Consider the following 18,202-nt stretch of genomic DNA (forward strand, 5'->3'; position numbering starts at 1 on the left):
TGGCCCATTGAGTGGAAATTCCTTCCCTTCCCTGATTTCAGTAACTAGATAACTTAATCTTTAAAAAAACACTTTATATACACAATACTATCCACTCCTCCAAAAATCCATATCCAAAACTGTAGTATGGATTCTACAAACATTACAAAAGCAGATGATTTTAAATACTTGAATATATGTTTGTTATTTTTGGAGATACTTTGATTTAAATATAGCTCACATGTACATATAGTTTACATAAAATGTGTGCATTTGTATAAGTAAACTTGCGTTTATGTTTTAAAATATGGCTTTTATATTATGACAGTCTCTGTGCTTATTTCTGTGTATCTTTTGATACTCATCCTAAAAATTGTGTTTCCAGAAACAGACCCATAAATACAGAGAACAAGCTATTGTTACTAGAGATGGAAAGTAGGAGAGCCGAGAGATGGGCAAAATGGGTGAAGGGAGTTGGGAGGCACAGGCTTCCATCCTATGGAATGAATAAGTCATGGGAATGAAAGGTATAGCATAGAAAATATAGTCAATGGTATTGTAATAGTGATGTACAGCGACAGGTGAGAGCTACACTTGTGGTGAGAAAAGCATATAGTGTTGTTGAATCACTATGTTATACACCTAAAACTAATGTAACATTGTGTGGAAACTGTACTTCAATAAAAATTTTTTTAAAGAAAAAAATTGTACTTCCAAAGGTGTTATAGAGAAACAATTTATAAATATTTGCCTAGATAATGAAGACTTAGTAGAGTCCTTTAAAAATTTAATGTAAAGAAGTTTAATGTATAAGTCATTTTCCTCTAGTTTTATCAACTATTTAAAGTCAGCCTGATCCCAAATGTAGGATAGGAATTTTTCTATTACCATGTCTTGTTTTTTCTAACTACACAATTATTTGCTTTGATTAATTTTTAAAATTCAACTGAGTAGATGTTATGTGGTCATAAATTCTTATGTCCCACTAGCAGCAGGACCTAAGCATAAAATGAGGTAAATTATATATATATATATATATATATATATATATATATATAGCTTATATATGATATGTATATGTATCATATATAAATAATTTAAGCATAGAAATGTATTCTTCCTTTTGATAGTCAACTTTTATAACCTGGGAAAGATTGAGATGTATTTACCTATATACATCTATATACATATATACCTATATTTACCTATATACCTATATACATATATACCTATATTTACCTATATCTCCATATGCCAGACCCTATTTTGTGTGTGTACACACACACACACACACACACACACACACACACACACACATGTATTTATACACACTTACATATATCAGGACACCCCCCCCCCCCACCCACGCACCCACCACTGTTCACATTTCTTTCCCTCTAACCTTTGAACCTAAGGATACAATCTCATTTTACTTACAGGATTTGTGGCCACTAAAGCCTGGTTGTTGGCCACTGCAGTGAGATGAATGATTGTTACAACAGAGTTACAAACAAAGGAGAAAAATAGATTTTTGTGCAAGGTAATCCTTTGGCAACTTAGGCTCCTAAAAGGCAAGAGAAATCACATATTTTATTTTTTTTAATAATAGTTCAAATGAGATACATTCACAGTTCATAGCAGCTGCTGCAAATATGGAAAAATTCTTTTTTCTCCCCAAGATTCACTCAATAAAATCTTAATTAGGGAAAACCTATAATGCTTTAAAACAGAGACAAATGCGTTGCTTCAGTATGGGGAGACACACATAGGAACAGGAAATTTGCCTATACAGGACCTCTACATAAATTTCTTCTATTAATCTCTTACCATGGTTAAAATTTAATTTATTCTGAAAAATGTAGAAACTGAGATTCAGTGAAGTTAGATAATGGATTAAAAAATCCTACAACTAATTAATTTGAAAACTTTGGGTCTGTCAGATTCTCACACAGATAATGCTCTTTTCACTATACCACATAGGTTTTCCTGTTTATATAGCCTGTTTATGATTGTGGTTGTCCTGTTTATAGAGCCTCTGTGTGGTGGTAGTGAGTATGCATACCAAGCATGAGAAAGATAACACTGTATTCAGAATAGATAAACTGATAAAAATATAGACTTAGCAATCAATGAGATTGTTCAGCTCTACTGAATTTTTTTCTAATTGGCCCAGTCATATGTGAGATATGAAAATATTACCTCCTTTTACTGGAGGTCTTCCTATGTAAAATTAAATAAATTAAATAAATTTTAGGAAAAGTCATTATTAATGACAGGAAATACTATTCCTCAGATTGAATCCACATCTACCTTACCAGATTGTCCACATATGACTGAATTACTTATGCTCAAAGACCAACTCAAGTTCTTTCTTCTTCAAGAAGCATTTATTTGAGGGTTTATTATGGGTAACGTTTTAAACTACTAGAAAGGAATCCTTTTGAAACTGAATAACTATATCAAAACTAAACACAAATGTAGGAAGATATGAGGAAGGATTTCATTACAGAAATTAATATGGTCAATTTAGATAATCTATCTTATAGAACACAAACTAATGACTTCTACTTTGGAAACTTTAAGAAGATTTTAACTTAATTTTATCACTATATCACTTTATCCTAAGTAAACTATGTGCCCAGGATACTATAGTTAGGGTGGGATGCCAAGGTTTTCTATATTTAAAAATGCAAAGTTTAAGCTATATTGTCTCTGAAATTTCTTCCAGCTATAGATCTGTGATTTTATATATAGCTTTAGTATTTTAAAGGGTCTAGAAGTGAATTCAATCCAAATCCGTATTCACTTACATGCCTTCCACAGAAGTGGGTGCTATGAGGGAGGCAATGAAAAGTCTTCATGAATGAGATGGCTCTTAAGTCAATCATTGAGCATAAGACAGTTATATGCGACAAGTATGTGAAATCCAGCTGGAACCCTTCAGAATAGAAACAGCTGAGACCTGCTCGTGTTTTCACATTCGAGAGGCCTTGATTTGACTTTGCAGTGCGTGAGGTAGGGAGGTGTAGACAGGGACCAAAAAACAGAGCATAGATGATATTCTATAGAAAGAAGAATCTCCAAAAGTTTTTTTTTTTTTTAACAGAGAAGTGGCATGACTGCTGTTACTATTTAAGTAAAGTCAACATTGATACAAAGATGGCTCTCTTTTGATAAAATACCACAGCAGTGACAAGTGTTTTATGTTCGCGGAGAGTGAAGAAAATTAATGAGTGTGAGAAAAGACCTAGTAAAGAATATTCTTTTCAGGATCATTTATATTATGTATAGTTTATTTATGTATTTATTTTTATTTTTATTTTGTAATTGATCACTCGTCTATGATGAGCATTATGAACATGTAAAATATGTCCACATGGTCTTATTTTAAAATGCCTTCCTTGAGTTTATTCTGTGTCTGTGCAGTGCCAATTATTTTTAGAGAAAAACTGCTCACCCATGCAAATATACACTTTTTTTTCATAACAGAATTTGAATAACTCAGCTACCATCATGGGAAAAATAAAATGTTTTCCTTAGCTGGGCTATTTTGCCCCTTTCTGCTGAATGCACTTATATTTGGGTCCGTTGGTTAAGACATATATATAAACACAAAATTTCATAGTTTTCAAATTATGGCCAAAATACTAGGAAGGTTTGCTTAGACAGAAAATAAGAAATGTTTGTAAAGAGTAAGTTGGAATGAAGGAAAACAAACACTAAAGAAGGCTTTTAAAAATGACAATTCGTAATAGAAGAGCCAAAAGATAAGCTAAGGGACATAAAATGCACAGCATTTATATTATGACTGTTGGGATTCGTAATATTCACATGTGCAAAGATTAAAAATAAATAAAATGGAATGCTAACTAATTAGCTGAAAGTAATTTAAACTTTCTTTGTGTGCACTTAAGCTTCCTTTTTTCCTCTATGATTGTGTGTATCTCTGTTCCTTTCAGAATTCCCTCCTTTCTGATGACTGCTCCTACCTCAATCTTATTTGAAAGTTAAGGACGTAAAAACGAGCTGCCTGCATCTATTCTCTTCTAAAGATGTAGCTATTTTGAGTCTAGTAGCAAAAACAAACAAAAAGAACAGCTTCTTATTCTCTTACTCTGTGATAAAGAGAGATACTGCATTTCTTCCTTTAGAACACAAATAAAGCCATATGATGGGTAAAAGTTGAAATAATAGAATGAACTCCTATTATAAATAAAATATTTAATATAAAAACCAAACAAATACTTAAGAGGATGCATGAAATCATTTCAGTACAGAGACATAAAGCTTATTTTGAGTGTTTTACAAAATCGTCTAAATAATATGGGCAACATAGATAATCCACCCTATAGAATTCAAGCCAAATACTTTGTTTTATGAACCCTGATATCCAGTTTAGCTGTCCATATTGTTGTCTTAAACTGAACCACTGCAAAATAAATTCACTTTGTGTTGTGTAAATATGTCCAACTATCTGTAATATTAACCTATAGCTATTGCTTTAGGTTCTTCCATTTCTTCCTCCAGGTTCTGTGCAACTTAAATGCAGACAGATGCTGTCCCACACATGCTTTCTATCAAGGCCTAGTGGTAAAAATGCTCAAATGTTTCTAGTGCTGCATATTGTTTTTCTCTAAACATATTCATTAACACATGTAAGTACCTCAGTACAAATAAAATCAATTGGTAAATGAAAACCAAAATACATCCTTGGTAAACACATTGGTTTCTTTAAATAAAACTCTAAAAATATTCAGGTATTTTTTTTCAAATGCAACCAATTTCACCTACTGTAAATTTTAAAATGTGCTTCTTTTACTCAAAATATTAAAACAATTGTTTCATACACTTGGAGAATGTTTCACAAAACACTCTTTGTTTTAATGTTATAGTATCCCTTCCTATCCTAGCATAGCCATAGAATACAAAATGTGGTTTGTGGGTTTGGATTGTTTCCATTTCATATTCTTATATATGATTATTTTAGAGTGTATTTTTTAATGTTTATTTATTTATTTTGAGAGAGACGGGGAGAGAGAGAGAGAGAGAGAGAGCGAGCTCAAGCAGGGGAGAGGCAGAGAGATGGGGGGAGAGGGAGAATCCCAAGCAGACTCTACAGTGTTAGCGATGAGACTGACAAGAGGCTTGATCTCACTAACCATGATTTCATGACCTGAGCCAAAATCGAGTTGGACGCTTAATTGACTGAGCCAGCCAGGCGCCCCAGAATCTATTTCAACGTGCAATTTGACAATCAGAGTGTTAGAGGCAGTTGATGTAAGTGTGTCAACAAATCATCATACCTCGTGTGTAATCTAACTATGCCTCTCAGTTCTCTTTTGGAACAATTAGAAGCAGGTCGTATCAAGTCAGTACACATATTTCCGAGTGGGTTTTGAAACCTGGCCTGAGAATGAATCTGGACTGTATTACCTACTGATATTATGATTTAGGGTAAGTTATTTAAAAACTCTAATCCCTGGTTTCTGCATCTGTAATATAGGGATAACAATACTTCATAAGATTGAATGAAAGGTGGAGTGAGATAAATCATGTCTAGTGTTTTTAGCATAATATCTCACCCATGTTAAGTTAGCTATTTTTTTTAACACAGTTGTCATATGGCTGATTTTATTCAAGTTCTCCAATGTTGGTTTTCTCTCACAAACAATAAAATAGCATCAAGTTTTAGTAACCTAAAACTGCCCATGTTTTAAGTAATACAATGAAACAAAAATTGCCATCTTTTTGTTACAAAGCAAAAGGATTTAGCATTAGAAAGATAATTTACATGTGATGAAGAGCAGGAGACCAAGCAACCTGAATTATCTTCCTAGGCATTTCATCCTTCCCAGAGTTGCCTCCAAATGACTGCTTTCATTATCATACAGGCCCCAAGTATTATGATGTCCCATATTCAAAGTTCTGCCACACTATGAACAAAATATGTTGCCTTTGCTTCCCATTTGGTTTTGACCTAAGATAGAAATTTCCAAACTACTTTCACTCAATACTAATCCTGAGCAAAACTAGTAAGGGAAAGAGGAAATATAAACAATATAAGAATAGCCCAGTCTAAAAAGTACTGCTTTCTTATGCTAGTGTATCTAATTTAATTTCTTAATGCTCAGCTCTTTTCCCAAGACAACATTAACCATGTATCTGAGAGGAAAGTCCAGGCTAATCTGAACATAGCTAAGAAACAGGCAGAAATCAATACATGTATTACAAGGGAAAGTCGGCGCACCTGGGTGACTCTGTTGGTTAAGCGTCCAACTTTGGCTCAGGTCATGATCTCATGGTTTGTGAGTTCGAGCCCCGCATCGAGCTTTGCGCACTAACAGTGTGGAGCCTGCTTGGGATTCACTCTCTCTTTCTCTCTCTCTGCCCTCCCCCCACTCTGTCTCTCTCTCAAAATAAATAAATAAACTTAAAAAAAAAAAAGGAAAATCAGTGTGGTTATTTTTTGTCTACTGAAGGGAACCTTGAGTTGATGGATTCACCTGGATAGGTATGACACAAAATACACATAACCTCTATCAATAGATCTCTTTGGAGGCTGCTTCTAATCCATTTAATCAGATTAGGAAGAGTACAAGAGTGTTTCAACCAAAGTGCTCAATGAAAGTCCTTCTGGAGGGAAATGGTTGCTCTTCTCTATCATGCTCCCTTCTCCTTTGCCCCTGCCTTTCAAGGTTGCTCAGTTAAGATAACATATGAATATGGGCTGCCTAAGGAACAGATGTGCACATTTTGTGTGGCCAGAAGGCTTTCTCATGTGTGAGCTGCCCCATGCAAGAGTTCCTCCTGCTCTTCTAACGGGCAGGAAACCAAGAGAAGAAACAGGCTTTCTGAATGACTGTGATTCTTACACTCCCCCAAAAGACCCTTTTAGAGATAAAATTTGCAATAATGGCAGCCACCATTTATTGAACTTTTAGAATAGACACAGAGGTAAGTACTTCACACTCATTATATGATGTAATAACCCTCTGAAATATCATTATCCTTTAATAAAATTGAAGTAAGTTGCTCCAGGTCACAATCCTATTAAGTGATCTGTTGAATTTGAATTTTGAATTTTGAGAAAATAATAAAGCTTCTGTCTCTTTCAGTATTCATTTAATCACTTATAACTATTTATTGATGTATAAGTAATATATTGTGTAATATTTTTGGTATTGAAGAAACAGTTGTGAATAATACAGATGTCACTCAGGTGGAGGGTAAATTCACACATAAATTACATCACGTAATTCCTGGTAGTGTTATATCCTTTTTAGAAATTAAAATAGGATTAAGAAATAGATAAAGACTGGGGCAGAGTCAGGGGAGACACAAGATAGAAATGAAACAGGAGAAGAATATGGGAGAAAAGCATTCCAAGGAGATTAAGAAGTTACTCTGAGTCAAAGTTCAAAAAAAAAAAAATTGAGCTTAGAGTTTTTAAGGGGCACAAAGGACGGGTGAAAAAAGGCATAAGGCAAGACTCCACATTGTTTTTTTTCTATTCTAAGGTGAAGAAAATTAAAGAGTATAATTTACTAAATGATTTTTGATTCTGAAGCTCATACTCTTTTGTGTTACATTTCAGTGTTCTATTAGCAAATGTTAGCAGCATACTGTTCAGTCATTTTTGGGTTTTGTTTTCCCTAACTACTAAAAAGATGCTATACTTTAAAGGGTTTACTTTGGCTTTCTTCTAATATATAGTCATATCCATGGGTACAGTCTAGGAAAATAACTATGCCTGCAAGAGTGGAAAACCAAATTGCAAAAAATATTATCAGTTTGGGGTTCTCTATCTCAAATCATTATTTATGTTCTCTATCTCAAATTATTAACTTTTAACCCATTCAAATGACTGTATCAAGCAGTGAATCACTCGTTTTCTTAGCATGATTTGTCATTCTATTTCCATGAAAATTTGTGATGCCTAAGTAGTGCTTGTTTCAACTTAACACAAGCAAAATCGATTAAATATACCTATAAAGAAGTTACATATTTATTAGAAATAATAACAGAAATATGTGATGTTTAACATTCAGTTATAACTCAAGTAATAAGTTTGCTGTTTTCAATAAGTCCAAATTATTTAATTCAGTTAATTTACTTTAATTTCTATACCTGGGACTCTTCTCCATAAACCAGTAATAGCAATTATGTCATAGTGTAACTGGTTTTTGTTAGAGTAAATTTATTACTTCTTGTACTACTGTCTCCTTACTCAGCTCTGATACTCTAATGTGGAAATGCAATGCTTTTATTATTTAATTACAATGGGCATACTTAAAAAACTTTCCAACCAAGACTCACATTACTGAGTAGGAATGTTTTCACTTCTCACTGTGTTTAGTTTGAGGGAGATGGATTTCAGCACATTGATTGAAATTCACTAATTTGGAAATAGACTGCATGTGACCTAATGAAATGTTACTTGAAATACTGCGGTTAATTAACCATTATTCAATGTTAAGCTGAAGGACACCTGGGAAACATGCAGCAGAATAAAATATGTCTCAGAACCATAGTGCCTAACAAACTTACATTGAATGAAATGTACCAAAAAGTTGAGAGAGCAAGGATGATTCTGGATAGGCAATGAGAAGTATGTTACTCAGGGACCACTTGATGACTGTTTCCGAACTCAGTCATTGTCAAACCTCTGACGGGGCAGGTTTGCCAGATTTTAAACAACTTATGTAAGTGAAAAGTTCTAATTTGCCAAGACAAATACATCAGGCTATGGTTTGTAGAGTAAGACTCTTTCTTGTCTATGTTCCTATGTAGAATTTCTTTAAATAGTTAGCTTTGTTTAAAACTGACTTGAAGATGGAATCATGAACAGTTTTCAGGAGAAAGTTTATAACTTAAAGAAGAAAATGATACTTTATCTAGTTTCAAGAGATATATGAAGAAACTGGAAGTGAGATAAGTGTTCACAATATTGATTGAATATATTCAGATATGATCTAAGGAAAAAAAGGTGAGATCTGGATCATTTATCCTGAAGAACATAAATATAAGCATTAAAGGATTATTTTATTAAGAAAGCTTTAGCCTATCGACTGGATAGATTTTTTGCTGCATTTTATTTAGGGCCTTACCTCAACTACCTAGAAATGACATCATTGTCTATAGGGTTGCAAATGTGCAACTTGGCTTTGGAATTACTTGGAATCAATGTCTGAAATGTCAGCAAAATTAAGATGTAAAAAAAAAAAAAAGTACCACTTTTTCCCCCCTACAAATCAGTGTTATATATGCTCTTTTATGTGCAAGAAGACAGAGCCCTTTATCTGGGTAAGAGCAAGATTTGCTATGCTCTCAAATTTTAAACATTAATTAAAATATAATTTATAACTAATTCTGGTAAAGTTTATTTATTTATTTTATCTAAAGGGTTGTGCTTTGTTTTTCCAAGGATCATTATGAGTAAGAGTCATTGCCTCTCAGGGCTTGGCAAATCCCAAAGCTCTGTCTCTCTCTTCCCCTCCCTTTCGGTTCCCTTTCTTTTTATCTCTCACTCTCTTTCCTTTAATTGGCTCTAATATAAAACTGAAGTATATCTGGTAAATAGTGTTTCGTGTTCTCTGTTTCTAATTTAAAGCATGCCTGAGTGGTAGACTTTTTCTTTTCTTTCTGTAAATAAAAAATAACAAACAGAACCCTAAGTTGACTTTTTATTTGGTTCTTGGTTTTTATTAGGATGGGCCAGTACCTCTGAATTAACAAACAGAAAAAAAAAATGTCACCTCTACCAAAGACTAAGCAGAAATGACTGTAGCAGGAGGAACTGAGTTAAGAAGCAGAAAAGAGATATTGATAGCTTTTTCATAACAATGATATATGTGAAACATCAACTCCTATAGGATGTTTCCAGGTTGGTGGTAAGAAAGCTAAATTTCCAGTGCTCTTGACTATTTGAACATGCTTAATTAACCATTCAATTCAGTATTTTCTGAGGTGGTTTTGACCTTTCTTCAACCTACTTACAAAGTATCCTATATTGTTTTACACAGATTCTTCTACTGATTAGAATTTTAAGGAATTTTAATTTCTTTGTCGATGGAGACAAAGAAGGCCAGACAAACTCAAGGGACTTGTTGAAGGTCACAGATAAGTCATGGGAAAGTCAGTCTTAGAAATAAGCTTCCAAGTCAGTTCATGCCTTTCATTTCTCAAAAATGTATTAAGTGCCTACTATGAGCAAGGTCTTGTGCTAACCCCTGGAATGGGTTTTAAAAAACGCAGAGATGATTTGTGCTCTCACAGGACTAACTTCAGGATATTCTTTCCACTACTTGTTGCTCAGTGGATAGTTGTTTTTGACGGATAGTGGCTTTTACTGTTTTGAGGAATATATAGTAGAAGTGTCTTAAAATAAAAGTCTAGACATTCTTTAGTATGGTTTCAAGTACTGAGTAAGCTAGATGGTATCTTGTGGGCATAAAGAGTTTACTTATTTTTGACTAACTTAAGTTTTTCTAATATGATTATACTAATATTTTACTTATAAAATTTTTCACTCGTTTACTTATTTTTCTACATGAACATAACAATTTCTTTATAAGTGTCATACATACAAAACTAAAAATTGTGTCCTTCGATTTTGTTTTTAAAGTGCCCATATTGTTATGATAGGCCTATCAGGGCTAAAAATTTATATAAAAATCTTTTAATGGACTAATAAGAAAGAGTGATAACTATGCCAATAATAGTGTTTCCAAATTAGACACTCCACTTAGCACTGAACATATACTATGTCAGTCCTTATACCAAACCTGTGATATAGATACCTATAGAGTTTGCATTTTAAAGATATGAAATGGAGGATTACAGAAATGAAAGAACTTGCTGCATTGCAGGTGAGTGACAAAGGTGGGTTCTGAGACTAAAGGTGCCTGTTTAGAGAACATACTCTTACACACTGTTGTGTAAGGAAGGATGTCTAGATATATGAAAAAGTGTGTAGAATGCTACACCTGGGTCTTACTTGAAGGGGGGTTTTCACGTTTTATCTAAAGCCTAAGAATGTATAATTAAAAAAGAAAAATTAATTTGTACTTTTACTTCATTTTGTTTAAACTCTCCATTTTTAAAAGGTGATTAAAGTCAAATAAAATTACTAAGCCAAGTAGAAAGAACACAAATTGGGAGGAAGTCTGGATAACTTAATTAACTACTTAAAACCAGCTAATCTCTTCACTGATTGTTTACAGTTTTTACCTGTGGAAATTTTACCCATCATTTAACACTTATTTCAGTGTTAAAGTGAGATTATCGACTCAGGAATCTTCTGATTCTATGAGTCAGAATGAGTCTTTTCTTCCTCTGTCTTCCCATAGCTCTTTGTACCTCCACAGTAGCTTTTTTTTTTTTTCTTTTTCCACTTTGGATTACTATCAGATAGGGATAATGTTATGGGGCACCTGCATGGCTTGGTTGATTAAGTGACCAACTCTTTTGTTGTTTAACATTTTTAGAAGTTTATTTAATTATTTTTGAGGGAGACAGAGCAGGGGAGAGGCAGAGAGAGGAGAGAGAGAGAAGCCCAAGCAGGCTCCATGGTGTCAGCACAGAGCCCAATATGGGGCTAGATCTCATGAATCATGAGATTATGGCCTGAGCTGAAATCAAGAATTGGATGCTTAACCAAGTCACTCAGGTGCCCCAGGCAACCAACTTTTGATTTGGGCTCAGGTCTTGATCTCACGGTTGTGAGGTCAAGCCCTGTGTCAGGCTCCTTGAGGGTGTGGAGCCTGCTTGAGATTCTCTCTCTCCCTCTCTCTCTGCCCCTCCCCCACTTGCATGTATGCTCTCTCAAAAAAATTTTTTTTTAATTTGTTGAAAGAATAGAATAGATAAGGGTAATATTAGATGAGTATATAGTTCAGTCTCTATGCCTACATGTTGGATACAGTCCAATGACACAGTTAGTACCTCTTTCTTACCATTTATTGAGAGATTGCTACAGGCCAGGTACCATGTAAGGTTTCTTTGCCCAGTATTTTAAACATTATGACTCATTACAAAAACAAACAAACAAACAAACAAACAAAACCCCTGACGCTTACTGAAAAGCAGAACCAGGCTAAATCCACACTATTAGTAAGAGCTGATGGCAAGATTTGAATATATCCCATATTTGTAATTACTGTATTACACTATCCATTAAAACTAACATAAACCTGAAATCAAGTACACATTTCTCATTTTCACACACCATTTAATATCTTTTTTAGTTCATTATAGAGAATGAACAGTTAATTGCAGTTTTTAAATAAACTTTTAGCATAAGCAATGTAATTGAAAATCTTAATTTTTCTTTAATGTAGAAGCCAACAACAACCAAATTCTGTATACTGTCAAGACACTCATTGGCTTTGACAAGGTTTTGCCTATGTAGCATGCTATATATCATTCATAAAAGAGTGACATTTTTAGCAAATAAGAGATACATGGATTTATTGCTTACAGTGCTCTTGATTAAAAAATCTGCTTTCTTTCTAAAAAAAAATAAGGCCTATTTACATTGTAATATGAGGACAATATTTGGGGCAACAAAAAATTTCTGGCTTCTCTTTTAAAATGAAGTATGAATCTACAGATTGTATCTTTAAAGCTAAAGTACTTAGCATATATATACATAATTCCAGCTTTAAAAAATGTTTTTCCATAGAGAAAATAAACTCTGAAGTTTTAAGTTTTAAGACTTCAAGTAAAAATGAAAATTACTCGTGAGTATTGGTTGAATAGTGTTTGCATTAAAAAAAATTTTTTTTAATGTTTATTTATTTTTGAGAGAGAGAGAGAGACAGAGACAGAGACAGAGCATGAGCAGGGGAGGGGCAGAGAGAGAGGGAGACAGGATCTGAAGCAGGTTCCAGGCTCTGAGCTGTCAGCACAGAGCCTGATGCTGGGCTCAAACTCATGAACCGTGAGATCATGACCTGAGCCGAAGTTGGCCACTTAACGCCTCCAATAGTGTTTGCATTTTTAAATAAATCATACCTAAATATAGGGACGCCTGGGTGGCTCAGTCGGTTACGCATGGGACTTCGGCTCAGGTCATGATCTCACGTCTGGGAGTTGAGCCCCGCGTCGGGCTCTGTGCTAACAGCTCAGAGACTGGAGCCTGCTTTGGATTCTGTGTCTCCTCCTCTCTCTGCCCCTCCCATGCTCATGCTCTGTCTCTATCTCTCAATAATAAATAAAGGTTAAAGATAATTTTCTTTTGAGAACCTAAATATAGATATAAAAATATTAAACCAGATTTTCTTTCAATTCCTAATCAATAATAAAGTTTTTCTGTATAGATTGCTTTTAGTTTGCAAAATACTTTCACAAATGCTAACTTTCCTGACACTGAAATTATGTATTTTGATTTTAAAAGTATTAATTTTTTAATTCTAATCCTCTTTAGTAAGTTACTCCTCATTCATAGACTTGGGTTTGGAAGTAACATTACAGATCATTAGGTCTAACCAAGTATGGGAATACCCCATTTCAAAATTCTGATTAGACTGACATCTAATTTCTGTCTGAGTGACAGGAAGGTCAATAGGTCAATTGGGGTTCATTATATTTTGTTTAGCTGTTAGAATTTTTTTTATAAATTGACTCAAAATTTTTTTTGTTATTATGTAAACTCTATTCCTAATTATAGTAATTGATATTCTTGAAGTCATCTATTGTGCCCCCTATGTTTTGTCTTTTTCTGGCTTACCATTTTTGATATGTTGACTCCCTGATCAGTGAACATTATTTTCTTCAGTTGCTTTACTATCCTAATAAGCCAATTCTTGTAACACCCTCTTTCCTTTACAAAGTCAGTTCATAATGGACAGAGTAAATGACTGCTCTGATTAGAGATATGGCATTGGATACTTTTCATTTATTGGGATAATTTGGCTTGTAGCATTGTTTTCACTTGGCAGTCCCATTGCTTCCTCATTAATTCACAGCAAGCATTTGGTCAACTAAATCATAGACTCACAAAAGCTTTGTCAATTTTACATTCGACTTTATGGAATTAGTGTAGGAGTTTAGTTACATCCTTGCTAAATTCAAATTTGTTTGGGACCATAAGACTTGGTATTCTAGGAGACCATTGTTCTCTTTTTGACTACAGATTTTGGTATGCTATATAATTGTTATTCTTCTTAACTTCATGTCATTCAGATATTTAATGTGCTTGAATATTTTGGCTTATTATAAGCAAAATTTAAAAAAAAAGATTATTTAATCTGAAGGATCTCTGTTGTATTAGTTTTAAATCTACAGATTTAAATCTACAGGTGGTCTCCTAAATGGTAATTAAAAATTTACTCCACATGCGCTGTAGCTAGTCACAGTTTTAGAAATACTACAATAAGAAATTCAGGAAAATTTCACTGAGGAATTGATGTTCAAGTTCTGATCTGAAAGATGAATAAATTTAATTAGGCTGGGGTGGAAAGATAGGCAAGATATTCAACTATAGGATCAATTAATGATTTTGATTTCATATAAATTACAGCAGAAAGTTTAAGCTTTTTAAAGCAAAGGATGACAAAATCATATCTGTATTTGATCTAAGCTTTGAAAATATTCTGGCTTGCATTGTTTAGAATTCAATGAAGGTGGTAAAGGGGAACTTCCTGAGGCTAGTTAAGACAAGGTTGGTGGTGGTGGCAGCAGAGATAAACTAACTGGATCCATTGGAGGGCTGTTAGGAGGTGAAATCCAGAGTATGAGGAAGAATGATTAGGAAGAAAGTTGAGAAGGTGCCACAGATTGCCCCTAACTCACCTAGATTGCTGGTGGTGGTAATCTTGAAGATGGGTCACTCTGGGAGAAAAACTGCTTTGAGTTAGGAGGAGGTATGTATTATGAATTTTTTTCAAGCATATTGATATTCAGATACTTTTGAGATGATGTATTTGAAGAGCCATAAAAAGATATATACTCTTTGACCAAAAAAATCCCAAGTCTCTGGGAATGTAGCCTAAAAAAATAGTGCCAAATATGGGAAAAGTTATGGCTTAAAATGTCTGTTACAGTGTTTTTAATTAATAGGAAAAATTGGAAGTAATGTTACTATTTAAAACATGGGGAAATTTAATAAACTTTTGTCAGCTTACACAATGGAATATTATTTAGCCAAGTAAATAACTAAATAATAAACTGAAGAGTTTTAAAAACTCTTTAGGGACATGGAAAGAATTATATAATGCTAAATTATAAAAATAGTTAAAATACTTTGCAATTAAAACTGTAAAAACAAATTAATATGAAATAAAACTACAAAAATCTAAGAAATTGCTCAATAGGATATTAAAATTACAGGTTTATATATTCTTTTCTTTATTTAAGAATTAGTAAAAAAAAAAAAGAATTAGTAACATGCTTAATTTTTTTTTATTTTTTAAAAAATGCAAATTTAAGTGCAAATCTTGTTTCTCAAGATTATAGTTTGTTTTAAGAATACATATTTTGGGGGTCCCTGGGTGACTCAGTCCCACCACTTCAGCTCAGATCATGATCTCATGGTTCATGAGTTCAAGCCCTGCATGGGGCTCTCTGCTATCAGTGCAAAGTCTGCTTCAGATCCTCTATCCTGCTCTCTCAGCCTGTTCTCCCTCTCTCTGTCTCAACATCAATAAACTTTAATAAAAAAATTAAAAATTCATATTTTTAAGTTTATTTATTTATTTTTGAGAGAGAGAAAGAGTGCATGCACTTATGTGAGGACCAGAAGGAGAGGGAAAGAGAGAATCCCAAGCAGGCCCCATGCTCAGCACAGAGCCAACATGGGGCTCCAACTCACAAATGGCAAGATCAAGACCTGAGAAGAAATCAAGAGTAGGACTCTTCACTGACTGAGCCACCAGAGCACCTCAAGTTTGTTTTTAATTAAGGAATGAATTCTTTTTCCTAAGGTTAAAAATATTTAACAGTCATACCTTTTTTCCCCAAGATTTGTAAAACAGTCTTAAACAGCTCTTATGATTCCTATTTTATGCCTTCAGGATAGAGGCTGACCTCCTTTATATTCAGTCATAATTGTTAAGTTTTATGTTAAAAAAAAAGAAACTTGGCTAATATTAGTTAATTTTTAAAAATTTTTTAAAGTTTATTTATTTTTGAGAGGCAGAGACAGCCTGAGTGGGGGAGAGGCAGAGATGGAGAGAGAAAATTCCAAGCACACTCTATGAGGTCAGCACAGAGCGTGATGTGGAGCTTGAACTCATGAAACCATGAGGTCATAACCTGAGCTGAAACCAAGAGTCAGAGGCATAACCAACTGAGCCACCCAGGTGGCCCTAGTTACATTAAAATTTTTTTTAATGCTTATTTATTTTTGAGAGAGAGAGAGAGAGAGAGAGAGAGAGAGAGAGAGAGAGAGAGATTGCAAGTGGGGGAGGGGCAGAGAGAGAGAAGGAGACACAGAATCCGAAGCAGGCTCCAGGCTCTGAGCTGTCAGCACAGAGCCCCATGTGGGCTCAAAATCACGAACTGCGAGATCATGACCTGAGCAGAAGTTGGGCACTTAAGAGTCCACGGAGCCACCCAGGCGCCCCACCACTAGTTATATTTAAATTAATCCTTTCCATGTGTTGGTATGTTATGGTGTGGAGGATACGTAATTTTCGTGAACTAAAAATCTGAGTTCTAGGAGTACTGCATAAACTTAACAGCAATTAGCCATATCATTTAGTTCCAAGAGCCAAGACAGTCAGATTTTAAAATGTAGTATTTTTAAATTGTAAAGATTTGCCTTTAGAATTAGAAAGGATATGAACTATATTTTTGTGAAACTATTTAGTCATTTTATTATACTAAATGAGAATTTGAAATTTTAATTTTATTTTGTGTGTGTTTTTTTTTTTTACATTTATTTATTTTTGAGAAACAAAATGAGACAAAGCGTGCATGGGAGAGGGGCAGAGAGAGGAGACACAGAATCTGAAGCAGGCTCTGGGCTCTGAGCAAGTGGTGAGCACACAGCCTGATGTGGGGCTTGAACCCATGAACTGTGAGATCATGACCTGTGCCAAAGTTGGACGCTCAACCGACTGAGGCACCCAGGCACCCCTATTTTGTGTTTTAAATTCACTAAATATTAACCAAGATTTATTACCATATTTTACCAGTAAGTTTGTTAGCATCAGCAACATTGCTTCACTTTGTCAATTAGCATAAATTATATATCACTATGGACCAGAGGACTGTAAAAATTATCACTTTGGAAAATGGTTTATTTTCTATTTTTAGAAGAGATATTTTTAATCTATTATACAATCATAACAAATTTTTTCCTACTCCAAAGATAGTATTCATTTAAAAAATCTTGTGTAAGCTAAGAGTATATATGAGTAAAGACATGAAGTTTTAATAAGCTGTATGTAAGCATCTGATATGACATAACTAATTACAAATGCATTGAGAACTGGCAGTTGGTTTTCTCAAAAACCTTTTGGTAACTTGTTGCAAAATATAGTATAGTAAATATAATTCTTTAAGAAGTGTTTTCCATATTTTAGGATAAAAATTCCTTTCAACTGACTTTTAATTAATGCTTAATTAGCTTTATTCAGAGTGGAGTTTTTTAAAGTCAGTTTCTAATCGTGCCTAGATGATGTTATAAATTAAAAGTGCCATTAAAAAGTTTCCATGTGGATACCTCAAAGTAACTAATCATGAAGATTTTTAAAAAGGCGCAGGTTGGGGCTCCTGGGTGGCTCAGTTGGTTAAGCCTCTGACTTTGGCTCAGGTCATGATCTCATGGTTTGTGAGTTCGAGCCCCGCGTCGGGCTCTGTGCTGACAGCTCAGAGCCTGGGGCCTGCTTTGGATTCTGTGTCTCGCTCTCTCTCTGCCCCTCCCCTGCTCACGCTCTGTCTCTCTCTGTCTCAAAAAATAAAAAAACACTAAAAAAAAAAAAAATTAAAAAAAAAAAAAAGGCGCAGGTTTCCAAAAATACCAGTACAGTTCTGATGCAATCTCTACATCCTGTGATTTTGAACCCATGAGAGACAATGGTTGGTTGGTTTGTATATTCTTCGATGCACTCTGAATATTCGATGGACTGTGGGCCAAAAGCTGGTGCTCTGTTACATCCAGGGGCTTGATAATTTCCAGATTTGGATTATTGTGGTATGCTACTACTCTAGCTGATTTTGAAGCTGCTAATGCTCCAAGACAATTGTTGGAGGAGAAAGAGGAAGATAATGACAATGG

At 34.2% G+C, this 18,202-nt stretch overlaps 1 protein-coding gene across 1 annotated transcript in view; it reads right to left on the reverse strand.

Moving 5' to 3' along the window:
- The window catches only part of CALCRL (calcitonin receptor like receptor), a 103,345-nt gene that overhangs the window by 18,248 nt on the left and 66,895 nt on the right, over positions 1-18,202 (reverse strand). The window contains exon 10 of the mRNA XM_007094656.3: positions 1,417-1,543. Within this exon, the coding sequence (XP_007094718.1) occupies positions 1,417-1,543 (127 nt within the window). The remainder of the gene's footprint in view (positions 1-1,416; positions 1,544-18,202) is intronic.

Source organism: Panthera tigris, chromosome C1 (genome assembly GCF_018350195.1).
Source record: "Panthera tigris isolate Pti1 chromosome C1, P.tigris_Pti1_mat1.1, whole genome shotgun sequence".
Classification (NCBI taxonomy): Eukaryota; Metazoa; Chordata; class Mammalia; order Carnivora; family Felidae; genus Panthera; species Panthera tigris.